Below are 15,786 nucleotides of genomic sequence, written 5' to 3' on the forward strand. Positions count from 1 at the left end.
ATAAGACGCGAGTAGAGTGAATGCACCAGTGATATACTGTAGTGAACAAAGCAAACCTGTACGTGGCTTATACAATATAAAAGTTAACTTGCTAGTACACACGGCTTGGTGGAGTCAATTCCTTTCGGGACATGGTAATATCTATGATATCTGTAAGTGCATTCAAATGGACACTATGGCTGTAGATTGAGACTTTATGGATGAACGGGGAGAGCGCCAACGAGGGGTGCCGAATAGACCAGAAAAAACTCTTAGACAGAGAGGGAGGCGCAGCATTTAGCAACACCACCATCTAGCGCTCAACCAGTGCTCTGCACATGCAGACGCTGAAACTATTATTGGGGCAAACATGGTCAAACATGGCTATTGTAATAACGTGGCTAGATAAACAACATACTCAGATAAAGGCATTCATTTTCCAAGCATCAAACTTCTCCAAAGGCTAATTGTATTAGGGTTAAAAAGTATCTTTGGTCTCTCTCCCAGGGCTTCTTTATTATTGTTAATGCAGGCCCGAAATGTTGTTGCTGCCAAAGAGGACGTGATTTTGATGCTGTATTATATGCTAGAATAATTTCTTGCTTTGCATTACATGGATGATGTAGCGAATGGTAGGAAATTGTCAGTGCTTTTCAAGCTGGAAGTGGTCTGTAGTCAGCCATTGGCTACAAATATGTGTACTGTTGATTATTATCCCTCCTGTGTTATCAGCAAGGGAACGTAGTGCCCCCTCAGTCTTTCCTGACGCCCCCTTGCCTTGTTAATCCTGCCCCTGGTTGTGGTTACACCCGGCGTCCCTGGCTCCCATGGGCCTTACACACCATCTATGAGCAGCATCACTGTGCTTTTTCAGCAGGCCACCACATGCAGCTCAGGTCAACACCCGATCCTCGGTCTGCTCAACAGTGTGCTCGTAGGCGGCTGCCAAGTAGTTCACTAAGGAAGGAATATACATAGGAATATGACAGTTTATGCATTAAGTGCAGTTTATGCATGAAGACGGTCATTAGGCCCATTCCCGGTCCCTGGATTGCGTTCACCTCCCCAACTGCATGGTCTCTGCAGGCCAGATCCACCCTGTCCCATTCCAGAGCTTGTTTCTACTTTAACATTAATTTGGCCCATTTGGCTTTTCTTTTTTCCCTGTGTTGGCTCTAGCCATCCAGAGGCAGCGACTAAGGAAGATTGTTTTGGTCTTTCCGTCCCAGTTTAGCTCAGTGGCAAGCATCAATTAATTCCTCTGACTTTTCCCTTCCCCGTATCAAACCGCCATGACACCAAACTCATCAGGGAGTCGTGATAAAGCAACATCACAGACTGAAATGTGACCTTATCCACGTTTTTTTGGTATCTTTCTTCCATACGGTGACATTATTTATCTATAACTTTGTGTCTGGAACGCTAGCGGGATTATGTTAATAAAAATGGACTTCTCATATAGTCCCCTCATGAAGCTCATTGAGCATCAGCAATGCAGATCACTAAATGGCAACTTCACAAGGGTTTCAGAGGCGGAGAGGCCTCCCCAGTATTCCATGTGCTCTTTGCAATGCTCTGCTTGGCTCGCCTCATCATGCCACATCATGCAGACACTTTGCCCTGGGGCTTGTTTTGGGTGATAAAATAAAGTAAAATGCCCATGGTATCAGAGACGTATGTTAAGTAGTCATCAAGAAAGAGGATACTCAAGATGGTGGTTTCCTTTCTATCTTCTCTCATACGTAGGTCAAACTCTGCCTAAGTGCCTCAAAGTGGCCGCTCATAACCAGGCTTCTCAACCTCTTTTCCTAAACCCCAGGAACTCCCTCTAAATGGCGTCTGAAGCTCTGGTCTACAATCCTTGTTCCCCCCTCCTGCCATCAGAATGGCACATTGTTCTTAATTAAATGGCACTCTTTTTGACACTTTTGTCATTGGTATCATCATTATTTTCTCAACTTTTCTGCAGATGCTGAGCCACCTGCTTCTTGGGGTTGTTTTCAAGGTCAAATATTATGCAATGGAGCATTAACAAAGACTTATAGCACGGGGGGTTTACGGTGGGAGGGGCTCCGTGTGTGGTGCGATATGGTGGGTGTACTGAGGGGGGGGAAGCCGGTTTGTGAGTGGTGTGCAGTATGAAGTGCGGGGCCTAGGGAGGCGAGGGCCCACACATCTGTTTCCGGCACTTGTGACCTGTCGGCCTGTATGTGTGCAAGGCTGCTTGTGGGACAAAATAATATATAGGCCTCTTTGGTTAAGCTTATGTTTGTATTGTATTCCTTTATTTCATGTTCAGTGCCTTGTATTGTCAAAAAAAATACAATATAATTTTCATAACATTTCTCGTCATTCTCAAGTACTTTTAATATAAGGCATATGTTTTATAACTCTGATTCGACTCTCGTCAAATTCATTCTCTAAAATTGCACTTCTTTAGTTAATTGTTTTCACTGTCAAATAAAGAGTGGAAGGGCTAGCAGTGTCGTGACGACCCGAGCTGCATGTACAGGCAAACCATGACCACTGTTGACATAATGTGTGAGCAGGCTTAATGTACCCTCAGCACTGTGCTTGTTCACACACACACAAACACACGCACACACACACACGCACACACACACATGCATATGCACACACACACACACACACACGCACGTACACGCACACACACACACACACACCTTTAATGCGGACACTCTAGTTAAACATTGGCTCAAAGTTTGCCTTCTACCTGCTGTTGTTTTTACACTGAAGGCCCTGCAATTGTTGGAAGCATTATTGACTTAGTAATTAAAGAATTTTAACATGGGGATTCTGTAATCATTACATATGCTGCCATCTGTCTGGCAGATCACAAGGACCTAAAATGCCCCCCTCCACCCCAAAGAGTACATAGTGAGTAAAGCCAGCTGTAGACCCAGTCAGACATAGTGAGTATAGGATATCACCCCAGTCAGACGTTGTGATTAAAGCAGAGATATCGCCCCAGTCCGACTTAGTGAGTATAGGATATCGCCCCAGTCAGACATAGTGAGTATAGGATATAGCCCCAGTCAGACTTAGTGAGTACAGGATATCGCCCCAGTCAGACATAGTGAGTACAGGATATCGCCCCAGTCAGACATAGTGAGTATAGGATATCGCCCCAGTCAGACTTAGTGAGTATAGGATATCGCCCCAGTCAGAATTAGTGAGTATAGGATATCGCCCCAGTCAGATTTAGTGAGTATAGGATATCGCCCCAGTCAGACTTAGTGAGTATAGGATATCGCCCCAGTCAGACAGAGAGATTAAAAGATATCCCCCCAGTCAGACTTAGTGAGTAAAGGATATCGCCCCAGTCAGACACAGTGTGTTAAGCAATATCACTAGAGAGGGAGTGCTGTTGTACTGAATATCAGCACGGCTGTGATTCGGTCATAGGTATGAGGCCGTAGGACGATTGCTGAAGATAATCACATAATCACAGATAACCACAGTCTTTTATACAACAGTTCTACAAGCACCATTTATTAGTTAACAGAAGAAAACTGATTATGATCTGTTAATTTATTTAATGATTTATTTGCCCAAACATATAGATCCCTAACTGGACTGGGATTGTTGCCAAGCAGCACATAAACACCCTAGCTTGCTACTTTGTATAGGTTTATACTTAATGCAGACCAGCTAGCCTACTTTGCATCATGTACATTTATCTGTATGTTTCCATTTATTGTGCAACCAGTGAAATAGTCTTTTGACAGTCGCTTTGGTGGCATGTGTGATTCCAATGAGTTAACAGCTTGATCAGACAGTTCGTTACTCTAATGTTTGTGATTTATAATGAGTCGCCGAACATAAAAAATATAAGTTAAAAATTTGCAGGTCTTAAAGCTCGCTTAAAAGTTATTGGACACCATCCGAGCAGCAAAGCTGCTTGGTCCTCTGTTGTTTCTGTACCGTTCGTTTTTTCCCCCCCAAATTCTGTAAAAGTCATACTGCAGCCTATACCGTAAGTCGAAAACCCCCACTACCCATAAACCAAAATTTGTGGTACTGCACCCAAAGGTGGCGCTATTGTATGAAATCATGAATTAGTCTTATTTCTCCTCACCAGCTTGACCTGGACTCAAAATTCTTTCATCATATTAATCTCTAGAATCAGATGCATCATTAAGGCCCTGCTATTATGCCCTAAAAAAAAATACTTTTCCCACAATTTCATAGAAAAGCCAGACATGATAAAAAGATTCACAGGCTACAAAAATAATCAAAAATTAACCAAAATCGAAGGTGACACTATTTAAAAAATTATGAACCAGCCTTATTTCTCCTTACCAGCTTGACCTGGACTCAAAATTCTTTCATCATAATCTATAAAATCTTGACTACAAATGTTTAATTTCCCCAAAATTTCAAAGATTTTTCAGCTATATACTTTTAAGAAAGCCCTTAACTCACTTGTGAAATGTGTGCTTGGAGTTTTCTTGATGTTGTGTGCTTATCAATAGACATTTTAAACATGTGAATGGTTTTTCAGTTCAGGCTTTCAGTGGCTCAATTGGATTATTCCGTGTACTGGTGATCCTTAACTTGAGAGTTTGAATCCCTATTAGAGCATTATGAACGAGCTGAACTATTATTATTAGGATACAGTGTGACACATCTCTGCTCATTAAGGATTTATAATTCAAAGTGAAAATGGGCAACATCTTCCCTTCTATTGTTCTTTGTGTGTGTGTGTGTGTGTGTGTGTGTGTGTGTGTGTGTGTGTGTGTGTGTGTGTGTGTGAGAGAGAGGTGCACCTCTGTACCCAGTGGGCCCTGGGAGCACAGAGAACCAGCTCACTCTGGTCCCTGGTCTTCTCAACTGTTATCTCCCAGTTCGAACATTAAAGAGATGTTTGTTTGGTTTTATTTCACAAGGAGGCATTGAATGGGGCCAGATTAGATAGCGACATGGGGTCTATAACTGACTGGGCCTCAATCGGCCAGGACAGAAGCACGTAAAATGTGACAAGGCAGCACACAAAAAAACACAATAGATGGAGTGTAATTATTAATGTTGTATATTTTCAGAACGACCTAGTCATTGTGCAGACGTCAAGCAACCTGCATCAATCTTGTATTAATGCTGTAATAAATAATTCCTTATTCAATTAGTGAAGATATAGTAATAATCTGAATAACAACATGTACATGGTATGATTAACGCAAAATTGCATTGGTCAAATTAAATTTACAACCATTATCACAATAAATGAAAAAATAAGGAAGTCCAATATTTTACCCTATTCTGTTTAAACTAGGCCACGGTATCATATCTTACAGTAAAATCAATACAATACATAATATTGAAATGCTCAACAGTCAAATAAATAAATAAGTAATCATGTCTAACAAAAATATAATAGGGGAATCAATAATGAGGGTTTGGTATCTAGTATAATTAGTGGATATAAACGTATTCTTAGCTCCAGCCTTAGAAAATATTCTGTGGGTCGCAGAATGTAACTAATGTGTACCAAGGCTTCATGTGTTTTGAAGCGGGGGTAAACATGGTTTCTAGAAACTTAGAACTCAGGAGGAGATGGCTCATGGCACCGCAGCCTGGCCCATGAACACAGTGTTGATTGGAGGCAGCGAGGAGGAGAGCTGGTCCTGGGGGGGGAACGGGGGTGGGGGCCCTCCATACATGCAGGGCCGGGGGACTGCAGGCTCCACCGCATAGAGAGAACCCAGAGCAGACTGTCGCTTTGGGCCCAGACAACCTGAAGGATTGAATACATACACATTTGTAGATCCTGTGTGTGATTAGATGATTGCTATACCCTTAATAGAAGTGACTGCAGTTCAGCATCCTCTTGATACGAGACAGCTTAACCATCAATAGAAGTGACTTCAACCTCCTCTTGATATGAGACAGCTATACCATCAATAGAAGTGACTGCAGTTCAGCATCCTCTTGATATGAGACAGCTATACCATCAATAGAAGTGACTTCAACATCCTCTTGATATGAGACAACTATACCATCAATATAAGTGACTTCAACATCCTCTTGATATGAGACAGCTATACCATCAATAGAAGTGACTACAACATCCTCTTGATATGAGCCAGCTATACCATCAATAGAAGTGACTTCAACATCCTCTTGATATGAGCCAGCTATACCATCAATAGAAGTGACTTCAACATCCTCTTGATATGAGACAGCTATACCATCAATAGAAGTGACTGCAGTTCAGCATCCTCATGATATGAGACAGCTATACCATCAATAGAAGTGACTTCAACATCCTCTTGATATGAGACAGCTATACCATCAATATAAGTGACTTCAACATCCTCTTGATATGAGACAACTATACCATCAATAGAAGTGACTTCAACATCCTCTTGATATGAGCCAGCTATACCATCAATAGAAGTGACTTCAACATCCTCTTGATATGAGCCAGCTATACCATCAATAGAAGTGACTTCAACATCCTCTTGATATGAGAAAGCTATACCATCAATATAAGTGACTTCAACATCCTCTTGATATGAGACAGCTACACCATCAATAGAACTGACTTCAACATCCTCTTGATATGAGACAGTTATACCATCAATAGAAGTGACTTCAACATCCTCTTGATATGAGGCAGCTTAACCATCAATATAAGTGACTTCAACATCCTCTTGATATGAGCCAGCTATACCATCAATAGAAGTGACTTCAACATCCTCTTGATATGAGCCAGCTATACCATCAATAGAAGTGACTTCAACATCCTCTTGATATGAGCCAGCTATACCATCAATAGAAGTGACTTCAACATCCTCTTGATATGAGCCAGCTATACCATCAATAGAAGTGACTTCAACATCCTCTTGATATGAGAAAGCTATACCATCAATATAAGTGACTTCAACATCCTCTTGATATGAGACAGCTACACCATCAATAGAACTGACTTCAACATCCTCTTGATATGAGACAGTTATACCATCAATAGAAGTGACTTCAACATCCTCTTGATATGAGGCAGCTTAACCATCAATATAAGTGACTTCAACATCCTCTTGATATGAGCCAGCTATACCATCAATAGAAGTGACTTCAACATCCTCTTGATATGAGCCAGCTATACCATCAATAGAAGTGACTTCAACATCCTCTTGATATGAGCCAGCTATACCATCAATAGAAGTGACTTCAACATCCTCTTGATATGAGACAGTTATACCTTCAACATCCTCTTGATATGAGACAGCTATACCATCAATAGAAGTGACTTCAACATCCTCTTGATATGAGACAGCTTAACCATCAATAGAAGTGACTTCAACGTCCTCTTGATATGAGACAGCTTAACCATCAATAGAAATGACTTCAGCATCCTCTTGATATGAGCCAGGTATACCATCAATAGAAGTGACTTCAACGTCCTCTTGATACGAGACAGCTTAACCATCAATAGAACTGACTTCAACATCCTCTTGATATGAGACAGTTATACCATCAATAGAAGTGACTTCAACATCCTCTTGATATGAGGCAGCTTAACCATCAATATAAGTGACTTCAACATCCTCTTGATATGAGCCAGCTATACCATCAATAGAAGTGACTTCAACGTCCTCTTGATATGAGCCAGCTTAACCATCAATAGAAGTGACTTCAACGTCTTCTTGATATGAGACAACTTAACCATCAATAGAAGTGACTTCAACATCCTCTTGATATGAGACAGCTATACCATCAGTAGAAGTGACTTCAACGTCCTCTTGATATGAGACAGTTATACCATCAATAGAAGTGACTTCAACATCCTCTTGATATGAGCCAGCTATACCATCAATAGAAGTGACTTCAACGTCCTGTTGATATGAGCCAGCTTAACCATCAATAGAAGTGACTTCAACGTCCTCTTGATATGAGACAACTTAACCATCAATAGAAGTGACTTCAACGTCCTCTTGATATGAGACAGCTATACCATCAATAGAAGTGACTTCAACATCCTCTTGATATGAGACAGCTATACCATCAATAGAAGTGACTTCAACATCCTCTTGATATGAGACAGCTATACCATCAATAGAAGTGACTTCAACATCCTCTTGATATGAGACAACTTAACCATCAATAGAAGTGACTTCAACATCCTCTTGATACGAGACAGCTATACCATCAATAGAAGTGACTTCAACATCCTCTTGATACGAGACAGCTATACCATCAATAGAAGTGACTTCAACATCCTCTTGATACGAGACAGCTATACCATCAATAGAAGTGACTTCAACATCCTCTTGATACGAGACAGCTTAACCATCAATAGAAGTGACTTCAACATCCTCTTGATATGAGCCAGCTATACCATCAATAGAAGTGACTTCAACATCCTCATGAATACGGGATCTTACCCTCCGCCTCTTCAACCTCCTCGTAGTACAGAGCAGGGCTTCTCCTTCCCGGGTCGTCCAGGATGTTGAGGGGGTCGTGGACCTCTGAGAACATGGGGGGGAAGGGTCGGAGGCTGGCCACACTGCTGATGACGGATACATGCTGGTCCACCGATGACAGGATCCGTTGTCCCTGAATGTAGCTGCTGTTGCCATAGTAACCTGCTGGGCGGGGTGGGGAAGTGCTGTTCAGTTGACCCAAGCTGTTTGCTGCTAGTGTTTGCAGGTGTCTCATAATCGCCTCTTGGGAGCCATTGCTATTCATTGGCGATACTGCAACAAAATACTGGGTTGTTAGTTAAAGTCACAAAATGTAAGATTAAAGGGGGGTGGGAATGGGAGGGCTTTTGGGAGGGTCGATGATACAAGCTGGTCAATATTTTTTTATTGTAGAATAAATAAATTATAGGATACCATTTGTTGATAACATTAATGAAATCACTACGATCAGCATTGACTAGAGATGTTTCAAGATCATTTTAAGGTATGAGCTTGTCTAAACCTTACACATTACGACTTTAACATCAATTATTTTGTGTGACCGTTTTTTAGGTATGATTTGAGAGTTGTAAATAGAGAGAGCAGAAAAGACGATTTTTTAACTCAACAACCAAAACATTGTCCCCTCCCTCTATGCCTCTAAACAATCTCATCCAGAGCCAGACCTATAATATATACATATATATAATTAATAAAAAGGATGAACAGCACAAATCTGTCAATTACTTCCAATGAATCTCGTAATTTCAGTCTATTGATCTCCTTCTATTCCTTCCAAGTCTGTTTTCCACGCTAGGTAGCCAAGCGTGATGTAAATTACTGTACACGCACTTGGCCAGGGCAGGACTAAATTACTGATCAAGCTACGGCGCTTTGAACTTTGAGGAAGTAGAAACTACGTTTCCGTAGTTTCTACTTCCTCAAAGTTCAAAGCGATGGGGGGGTTCCGACCCCGAAAAAAAAAAGAATAAGAAATTATTGATGCATGAACAACTATTAACAGAACAAAGTCATCAACAGGAAGTGCAAATGTTGCTAACCGGCACCAACCTGAATAGTCGTGTCCCTGAACCTGGCTAGCTTCAGGGTTGTGACCAGCCTCCCCTACGTATCCATACTCCCCTGAGGGCCCCACATGGTCCATGGGCTGACCGGCCGGGGTCTGGGTATCTAACCCCCGCTCCAGACCGACCTGAGGCGTGTCCGAGGAGCCAGAAGAGCTGTAGGTCACCACGCAGCTGATGGGAGGAGGATGGCTGTGACCAGTGGGGTGGTGGCCTTGGTAGGGCTGGTAGCGAGACGGAAGGTGATAGGTCAGGGACGAGGTCCCGGACAGAGAAGATGACTGCATCTGCCCATGAGGCCTGCACACAAGATGGAAAGAAAATGAATTGAGGTCAATGCCCGCTCCGGGGCTGGGACCTGATCTCTGGCAGTGAAACGACCCAAAAATATGAGTTGTCACAAAAAGACAGGTCCTAACGTTTAGCAGGATTGTTACGTAAATTAAGCACATAAGCTGCATTACCCCCACATAGCCACAAGGGAAAAGGACCCAACATACAAGCTGCAATAACTACTCCAGCCACAGATGGCAGCCCCTTTAGACAGGTGAGGAAGCCGGAGCCAATACGTCACATAGGCCACGACTACTTCACATAGGCCACGCCTACTTGGTACAACCGCGGAGCGGGAGTGAGATCAGGTCAGAAACCCATGGCAGCCCCGTGGCTGGAAGACAGCTCAGCCGTGGGTCGCTCCACGCGCGTGTTCAATACAATTCCCCTTCCCTTTGCTTCATAGTTACCATACCGAAATACTTTAACAAATAAAGTGAGTTAAAAGTGATCCGGTTTAGACTACTTTCTTCAAGGACACGGCAGTATACATATGAGCAGTCTAGAGGTTAGGGTGCTCGACTCCCAGCCCAAAAGGTTCTGGGTTCGACCCTCAAGAGCCACTGGCTGCTTCTTTAGAACATGGATCTGAATTCACTGAAAGGTTCCTATGGCTGGACGCCTGATAAAGTAATACAGACTGAAGCCATTCCATAATACTAAAGTATGCTAGGTGAAGTTCCATCCCACCTGAGTGTGTGTTGGTAGCTGGCTGAGCTGGAGGACCTGTGGAAGAACCCTGAGCTGGTGGGAGGCATGGAGGGGTACGGGGCCTCTGGGTAAGAGGAGGTGCATGGGTTGGGCACCACGCTCATGGAGAGGGAGGAGGAGGACAGGTAGGAAGAGGAGGACGGGCAGGTGACAGAGGTGGAAGACGAGGTGGAGGTTAAAGGTCTCCCGGTGGCCATGGGTCCCTGGTTGATGACCGAGCCACGGTTGGCTAGCGTGGTGGGGGAGATGGGAGGGGTCATCAAGGCAGCCTGGCAGTAGTCAAGCTGGCTGGCTCCTGCAGGTGTTGTGCGTTCAGGGTTGTTGTGGTTGGATGTTTGTGTGTTGGGAGGTTGTTGCATAAAGAGTTAATACAATTATCTATAGTCATTTATAGCCGTGCATTGGTTGCAGAATCAGTTAACAATTATGACATGATTGATGGTTCAAATAAATATGTGTTTTTGTTTTACCTAAAACTGAGAAACCAGCGTTTTCTGTGCTCTGATAGACAGCAAGGCTGGCTTCAAGGCACTGTTGCTGATTGGCTGATAAAGACATATAGGCATGTGCTGCCAGACCCTCATTCTTCACCAATTGGTCAGCGGCATTGCTGGCCTTGTTGCGATTGGCTAGGAAGCAGGAACTAGGCGAGGCCATGAATGCAGCTCTACTGGCGTCTGAGGGGTAAAACAATACTAAATATATAAGTTATAACCAAGGGCTCTGACGGACAGCGGCCGCATCAAAGTCTCTAACTAACAGTAGCTGCAGTAAATATATTACACATGTGTAAATGAGCAGACAGAGACCAGTGTTTGTATATACTATACCTGCGTTTCTCATGGATCTGTCCAAAAGATTTAGTAGGTCCTGCTCCTTGTCATTGTTAAACTGTGTCTCCAATGCCAAAAGAATGTATTCATCAAGCAGCATTCTGATCAGATGGAATGAACCTGGGAACAGTATTCAGTAAAAGGTATGCTAGATATTTAAAAAGGATGGATGGAAATATGAATACCTGCAAAGTGGCAAAATACATAAATCCTTTTCTCTTAGGAGTATACTTTATATTCCAAGCTTATTTTTGCATGTTGGTACCTGTTGGTGATCCTGTCATATACAAACACAGCATGCCTATTACTCACATTGATAGCATATCATGAATACCCTCTCTGGTCCTTTCCTCCCTCCCTACGTTTTTCCATCATTGAGATTGACATCAAAGTTTGCTTTGGTTTCTCCATAAACCAAGCAAACTACTCAAGACAAGCAACTGGTATTTAACAAAATACCAGTGCCTTTCTTGACAGAAAGAGACAATGGGTTTGATTTGTTTGTTGATTGCAGTGGCGGTTTTAGGCACGGGCGAACCGGGCAGCCGCCCGGGGCGCCATTCTTTTACACGTGGGGGGCGCTGTCACACCAAAATTGTACCGGGGGCGAAAATTGTACCGCCTACGTAATCCGTGTTCGAAACATAACGTCATTGTTCGACGCGATTGTCCATTGCCAGGCAGATTTCAAAAAACATTTGCGCTCATGTTGCCAAAGACGAAATAACATAATACAGATAACACCTATTTTTACTTTATATTTGTATTGTATTGAATTTAGCAAGCAAACTCAGTGTTTAAAGTGTATCATAGTCTAGCTAGCTTGTCTTAATACACTCAGTTTACTAGCTAAATGCGGTTAAACAATTAAATACAAAACAAATATAAAGTTAGCAATTCTAATAAATGTCATTTGTAAAATAAGTGTTATCTGTTTAATGTTATTTCGTCTTGTGACGCTCATCGTTCACCTACGTCATCGTCCGTTGCCAGGCAACGTTCGACGTGATCGTCTGTTGCCAGGCAGGTTTGGAATTTTCGAACGCAGATTACGTAGGCGGTACAATTTTCGCCCCCGGAACACGTGCAGTTAATTGTGTGGGGAATTGGCATATTGGCGCCCCCTACGGCTGCAGGCGCACCTGCTTGTTGAGAAGGTGCGGTGCACAGACGGACCGAAGCCCCCCCCCCCCCTTGGAAGGAGTCTTGCCCGGGGCGTAACTGGACGTAGAACCGCCACTGGTTGATTGTTTATCAAGCAAACAGTACAGTATTATAACAGTACCGTAACCCACAATATTCAAGACAATTGATGCACTAATTTTATAATGATATTCATGAGTTTTAGTTTTTGAGAAAAATAAAAATTATAGTTATCATGGTGTTCTGTAAACAAAGCCCTTGGTACAATAGACTGCATAAAATACCTATTAATAATAAGAATGTGTTTCTGACAAGTTAATCTAAAACTATATTTTTATAGGGTCTAGTTTGAGATGTGTATTTAAAACATTGAGGAGAATGTGAGCCTGTATGGCTGTCAGTTCCTCTGTCTGTCAGCTGTTTCCACCATAATTTCCTATATCATGCACAGATGTGTGCACATGTAGGGAAACTAGTGTTCAAACAGAAAGCATGTTACCTGATAAAAGGACAGTTTAGGCAAAGCAGGGATGGCCATCATTAGCATACGTTTATGGCCCCACTGTAGCAACCTGCTTCAATTTAAAACAAACAAATCATCTGACTACAGCTTGAGTGTGTACAATTTACTCTAACAAGAGTACTTACTCTTACTCATTATTAGGACTAACTCTGGTAGCCTTTTAAGGAAGCCATACATGTGTTTCTACTGGAGTTGCTGAGGGCCCTGGGTCGTACCAAAGCTACAGGCGTTGTTGAGAGTGAGGCTGTGCATCACCCTGGCTCCTAGGAAGCTCCAGCGCAGCAGGAAGTCTTGTGCTCGTCTTTTGACCGACCGACAGCTGTGTTGACCCGGCTGATATCACAAAGACAGAGTGCAAGAGACACAAGATATTTGGAGATTCATTATTTGCCTCTCAAATATTACAGATTCTAATTATGATTAAGTTTGAAAGGAAAAATATTCCTTAGTAAAATGGTGTTCCTTAGTATGGCTGTCTTTTTAAAATGAAACACTATCTGTATGCTCATACGTTCAGACCTCTAGACAGCTTCTGCCAATCAATACCTTGATTACTTTCTGTTCCACAACAGTGTCGAGCCATTCGATGAAAGACTCTACAGTGGCATTGTTCTTCAGCAAGTCTTTGAGCTCCTGGAAGACTGCTATTGAGTCATCTATTTCAAGACAAAGGCGAGGAATAGAAAAGACTGCATTAGATACTGTATTTTTTGTGTGTGTTTATGTGTGTGTGTGTGTGTGTGTGTGTGTGTGTGTGTGTGTGTGTGTGTGTGTGTGTGTGTGTGTGTGTGGTGGAGGATACCCTAACACTCAAAAATCGACTTTATGTTTGCTGAACTGGTTTTGAACTGGCCAGGGTTTCACTGAGCACATAGGTGCTGAACAGTCACTCAAACGCCCTTTTAATATATCCCCCACAACGTGGCAGCACTTCCCTGAAATCCTTATTTATCTGCCAACGTACGTGACGCAACCTGATCAACTGATTGGCAGTCTTGGCTAAATGGGATCTCTAACCTCTAGACCTATAGTGACTCTACAGCTGGTTGGCTAAATGGGATCTCTAACCTCTAGACCTATAGTGACTCTACAGCTGCTTGGCTAAATGGGATCTCTAACCTCTAGACCTATAGTGACTCTACAGCTGCTTGGCTAAATGGGATCTCTAACCTCTAGACCTATAGTGACTCTACAGCTGGTTGGCTTAGCTGGATCTCTAACCTCTAGACCTATAGTGACTCTACAGCTGGTTGGCTTAGCTGGATCTCTAACCTCTAGACCTATAGTGACTCTACAGCTGGTTGGCTTAGTGGGATCTCTAACCTCTGGACCTATAGTGACTCTACAGCTGGTTGGCTAAATGGGATCTCTAACCTCTAGACCTATAGTGACTCTACAGCTGGTTGGCTTAGCTGGATCTCTAACGTCTGGACCTATAGTGACTCTACAGCTGGTTGGCTAAATGGGATCTCTAACCTCTAGACCTATAGTGACTCTACAGCTGGTTGGCTTAGCTGGATTTCTAACCTCTAGACCTATAGTGACTCTACAGCGGGTTGGCTAAGTGGGATCTCTAACCTCTAGACCTAGAGTGACTCTACAGCTGGTTGGCTAAATGGGATCTCTAACCTCTAGACCTATAGTGACTCTACAGCTGGTTGGCTAAATGGGATCTCTAACCTCTAGACCTATAGTGATTCTACAGCTGGTTGGCTAAATGGGATCTCTAACCTCTGGACCTATAGTGACTCTACAGCTGGTTGGCTTAGCTGGATCTCTAACCTCTAGACCTATAGTGACTCTACAGCTGCTTGGCTAAATGGGATCTCTAACCTCTGGACCTATAGTGACTCTACAGCTGATTGGCTTAGCTGGATCTCTAACCTCTAGACCTATAGTGACTCTACAGCTGGTTGGCTAAATGGGATCTCTAACCTCTAGACCTATAGTGACTCTACAGCTGGTTGGCTTAGCTGGATCTCTAACCTCTAGACCTATAGTGACTCTACAGCTGGTTGGCTTAGTGGGATCTCTAACCTCTAGACCTATAGTGGCTCTATAGCTGGTTGGCTAAATGGGATCTCTAACCTCTAGACCTATAGTGACTCTACAGCTGGTTGGCTAAATGGGATCTCTAACCTCTAGACCTATAGTGACTCTACAGCTGGTTGGCTAAATGGGATCTCTAACCTCTAGACCTATAGTGACTCTACAGCTGCTTGGCTAAATGGGATCTCTAACCTCTAGACCTATAGTGACTCTACAGCTGGTTGGCTAAATGGGATCTCTAACCTCTAGACCTATAGTGACTCTACAGCTGCTTGGCTAAATGGGATCTCTAACCTCTAGACCTATAGTGACTCTACAGCTGGTTGGCTTAGCTGGATCTCTAACCTCTAGACCTATAGTGACTCTACAGCTGCTTGGCTAAATGGGATCTCTAACCTCTAGACCTATAGTGACTCTACAGCTGGTTGGCTTAGCTGGATCTCTAACCTCTGGACCTAGAGTGACTCTTACACTCTGAGTAGACATCAGTGTCAGCATGCTCTCCTGCAGCAGTGATGCTCAGGAGTGGCTGAACACTGATGGTGCTCAGCTCCACCTTTTCCATGTCCGTCACCATACTGTTCACCACTGCCTGGTCGAACAGGGCTGGCCGGGCGATCTGGGAACAGAAGACAAAAGAAGGGATAGAGGGGTTCATTGGCAAGGAACAAGACAGCACACATTTATTCCACTCATCTGTAGGTTGA

The 15,786-nt window shown here is 43.1% G+C and overlaps 1 protein-coding gene across 1 annotated transcript in view; it reads right to left on the reverse strand.

Moving 5' to 3' along the window:
- Positions 1-5,558: 5,558 nt before the first annotated feature.
- The window catches only part of rfx6 (regulatory factor X, 6), a gene marked incomplete at both ends in the record, with an annotated part of 14,906 nt that continues 4,678 nt past the window's right edge, over positions 5,559-15,786 (reverse strand). Inside the window, 9 exons of the mRNA XM_079753597.1 lie at positions 5,559-5,734; positions 8,385-8,588; positions 9,474-9,787; positions 10,511-10,826; positions 11,002-11,208; positions 11,362-11,484; positions 13,246-13,363; positions 13,577-13,686; positions 15,551-15,698. Of these exons, the coding sequence (XP_079609723.1) occupies positions 5,559-5,734; positions 8,385-8,588; positions 9,474-9,787; positions 10,511-10,826; positions 11,002-11,208; positions 11,362-11,484; positions 13,246-13,363; positions 13,577-13,686; positions 15,551-15,698 (1,716 nt within the window). The remainder of the gene's footprint in view (positions 5,735-8,384; positions 8,589-9,473; positions 9,788-10,510; positions 10,827-11,001; positions 11,209-11,361; positions 11,485-13,245; positions 13,364-13,576; positions 13,687-15,550; positions 15,699-15,786) is intronic.

Source organism: Pollachius pollachius (genome assembly GCF_949987615.1).
Source record: "Pollachius pollachius genome assembly, chromosome: 16".
Lineage (NCBI taxonomy): Eukaryota > Metazoa > Chordata > Actinopteri > Gadiformes > Gadidae > Pollachius > Pollachius pollachius.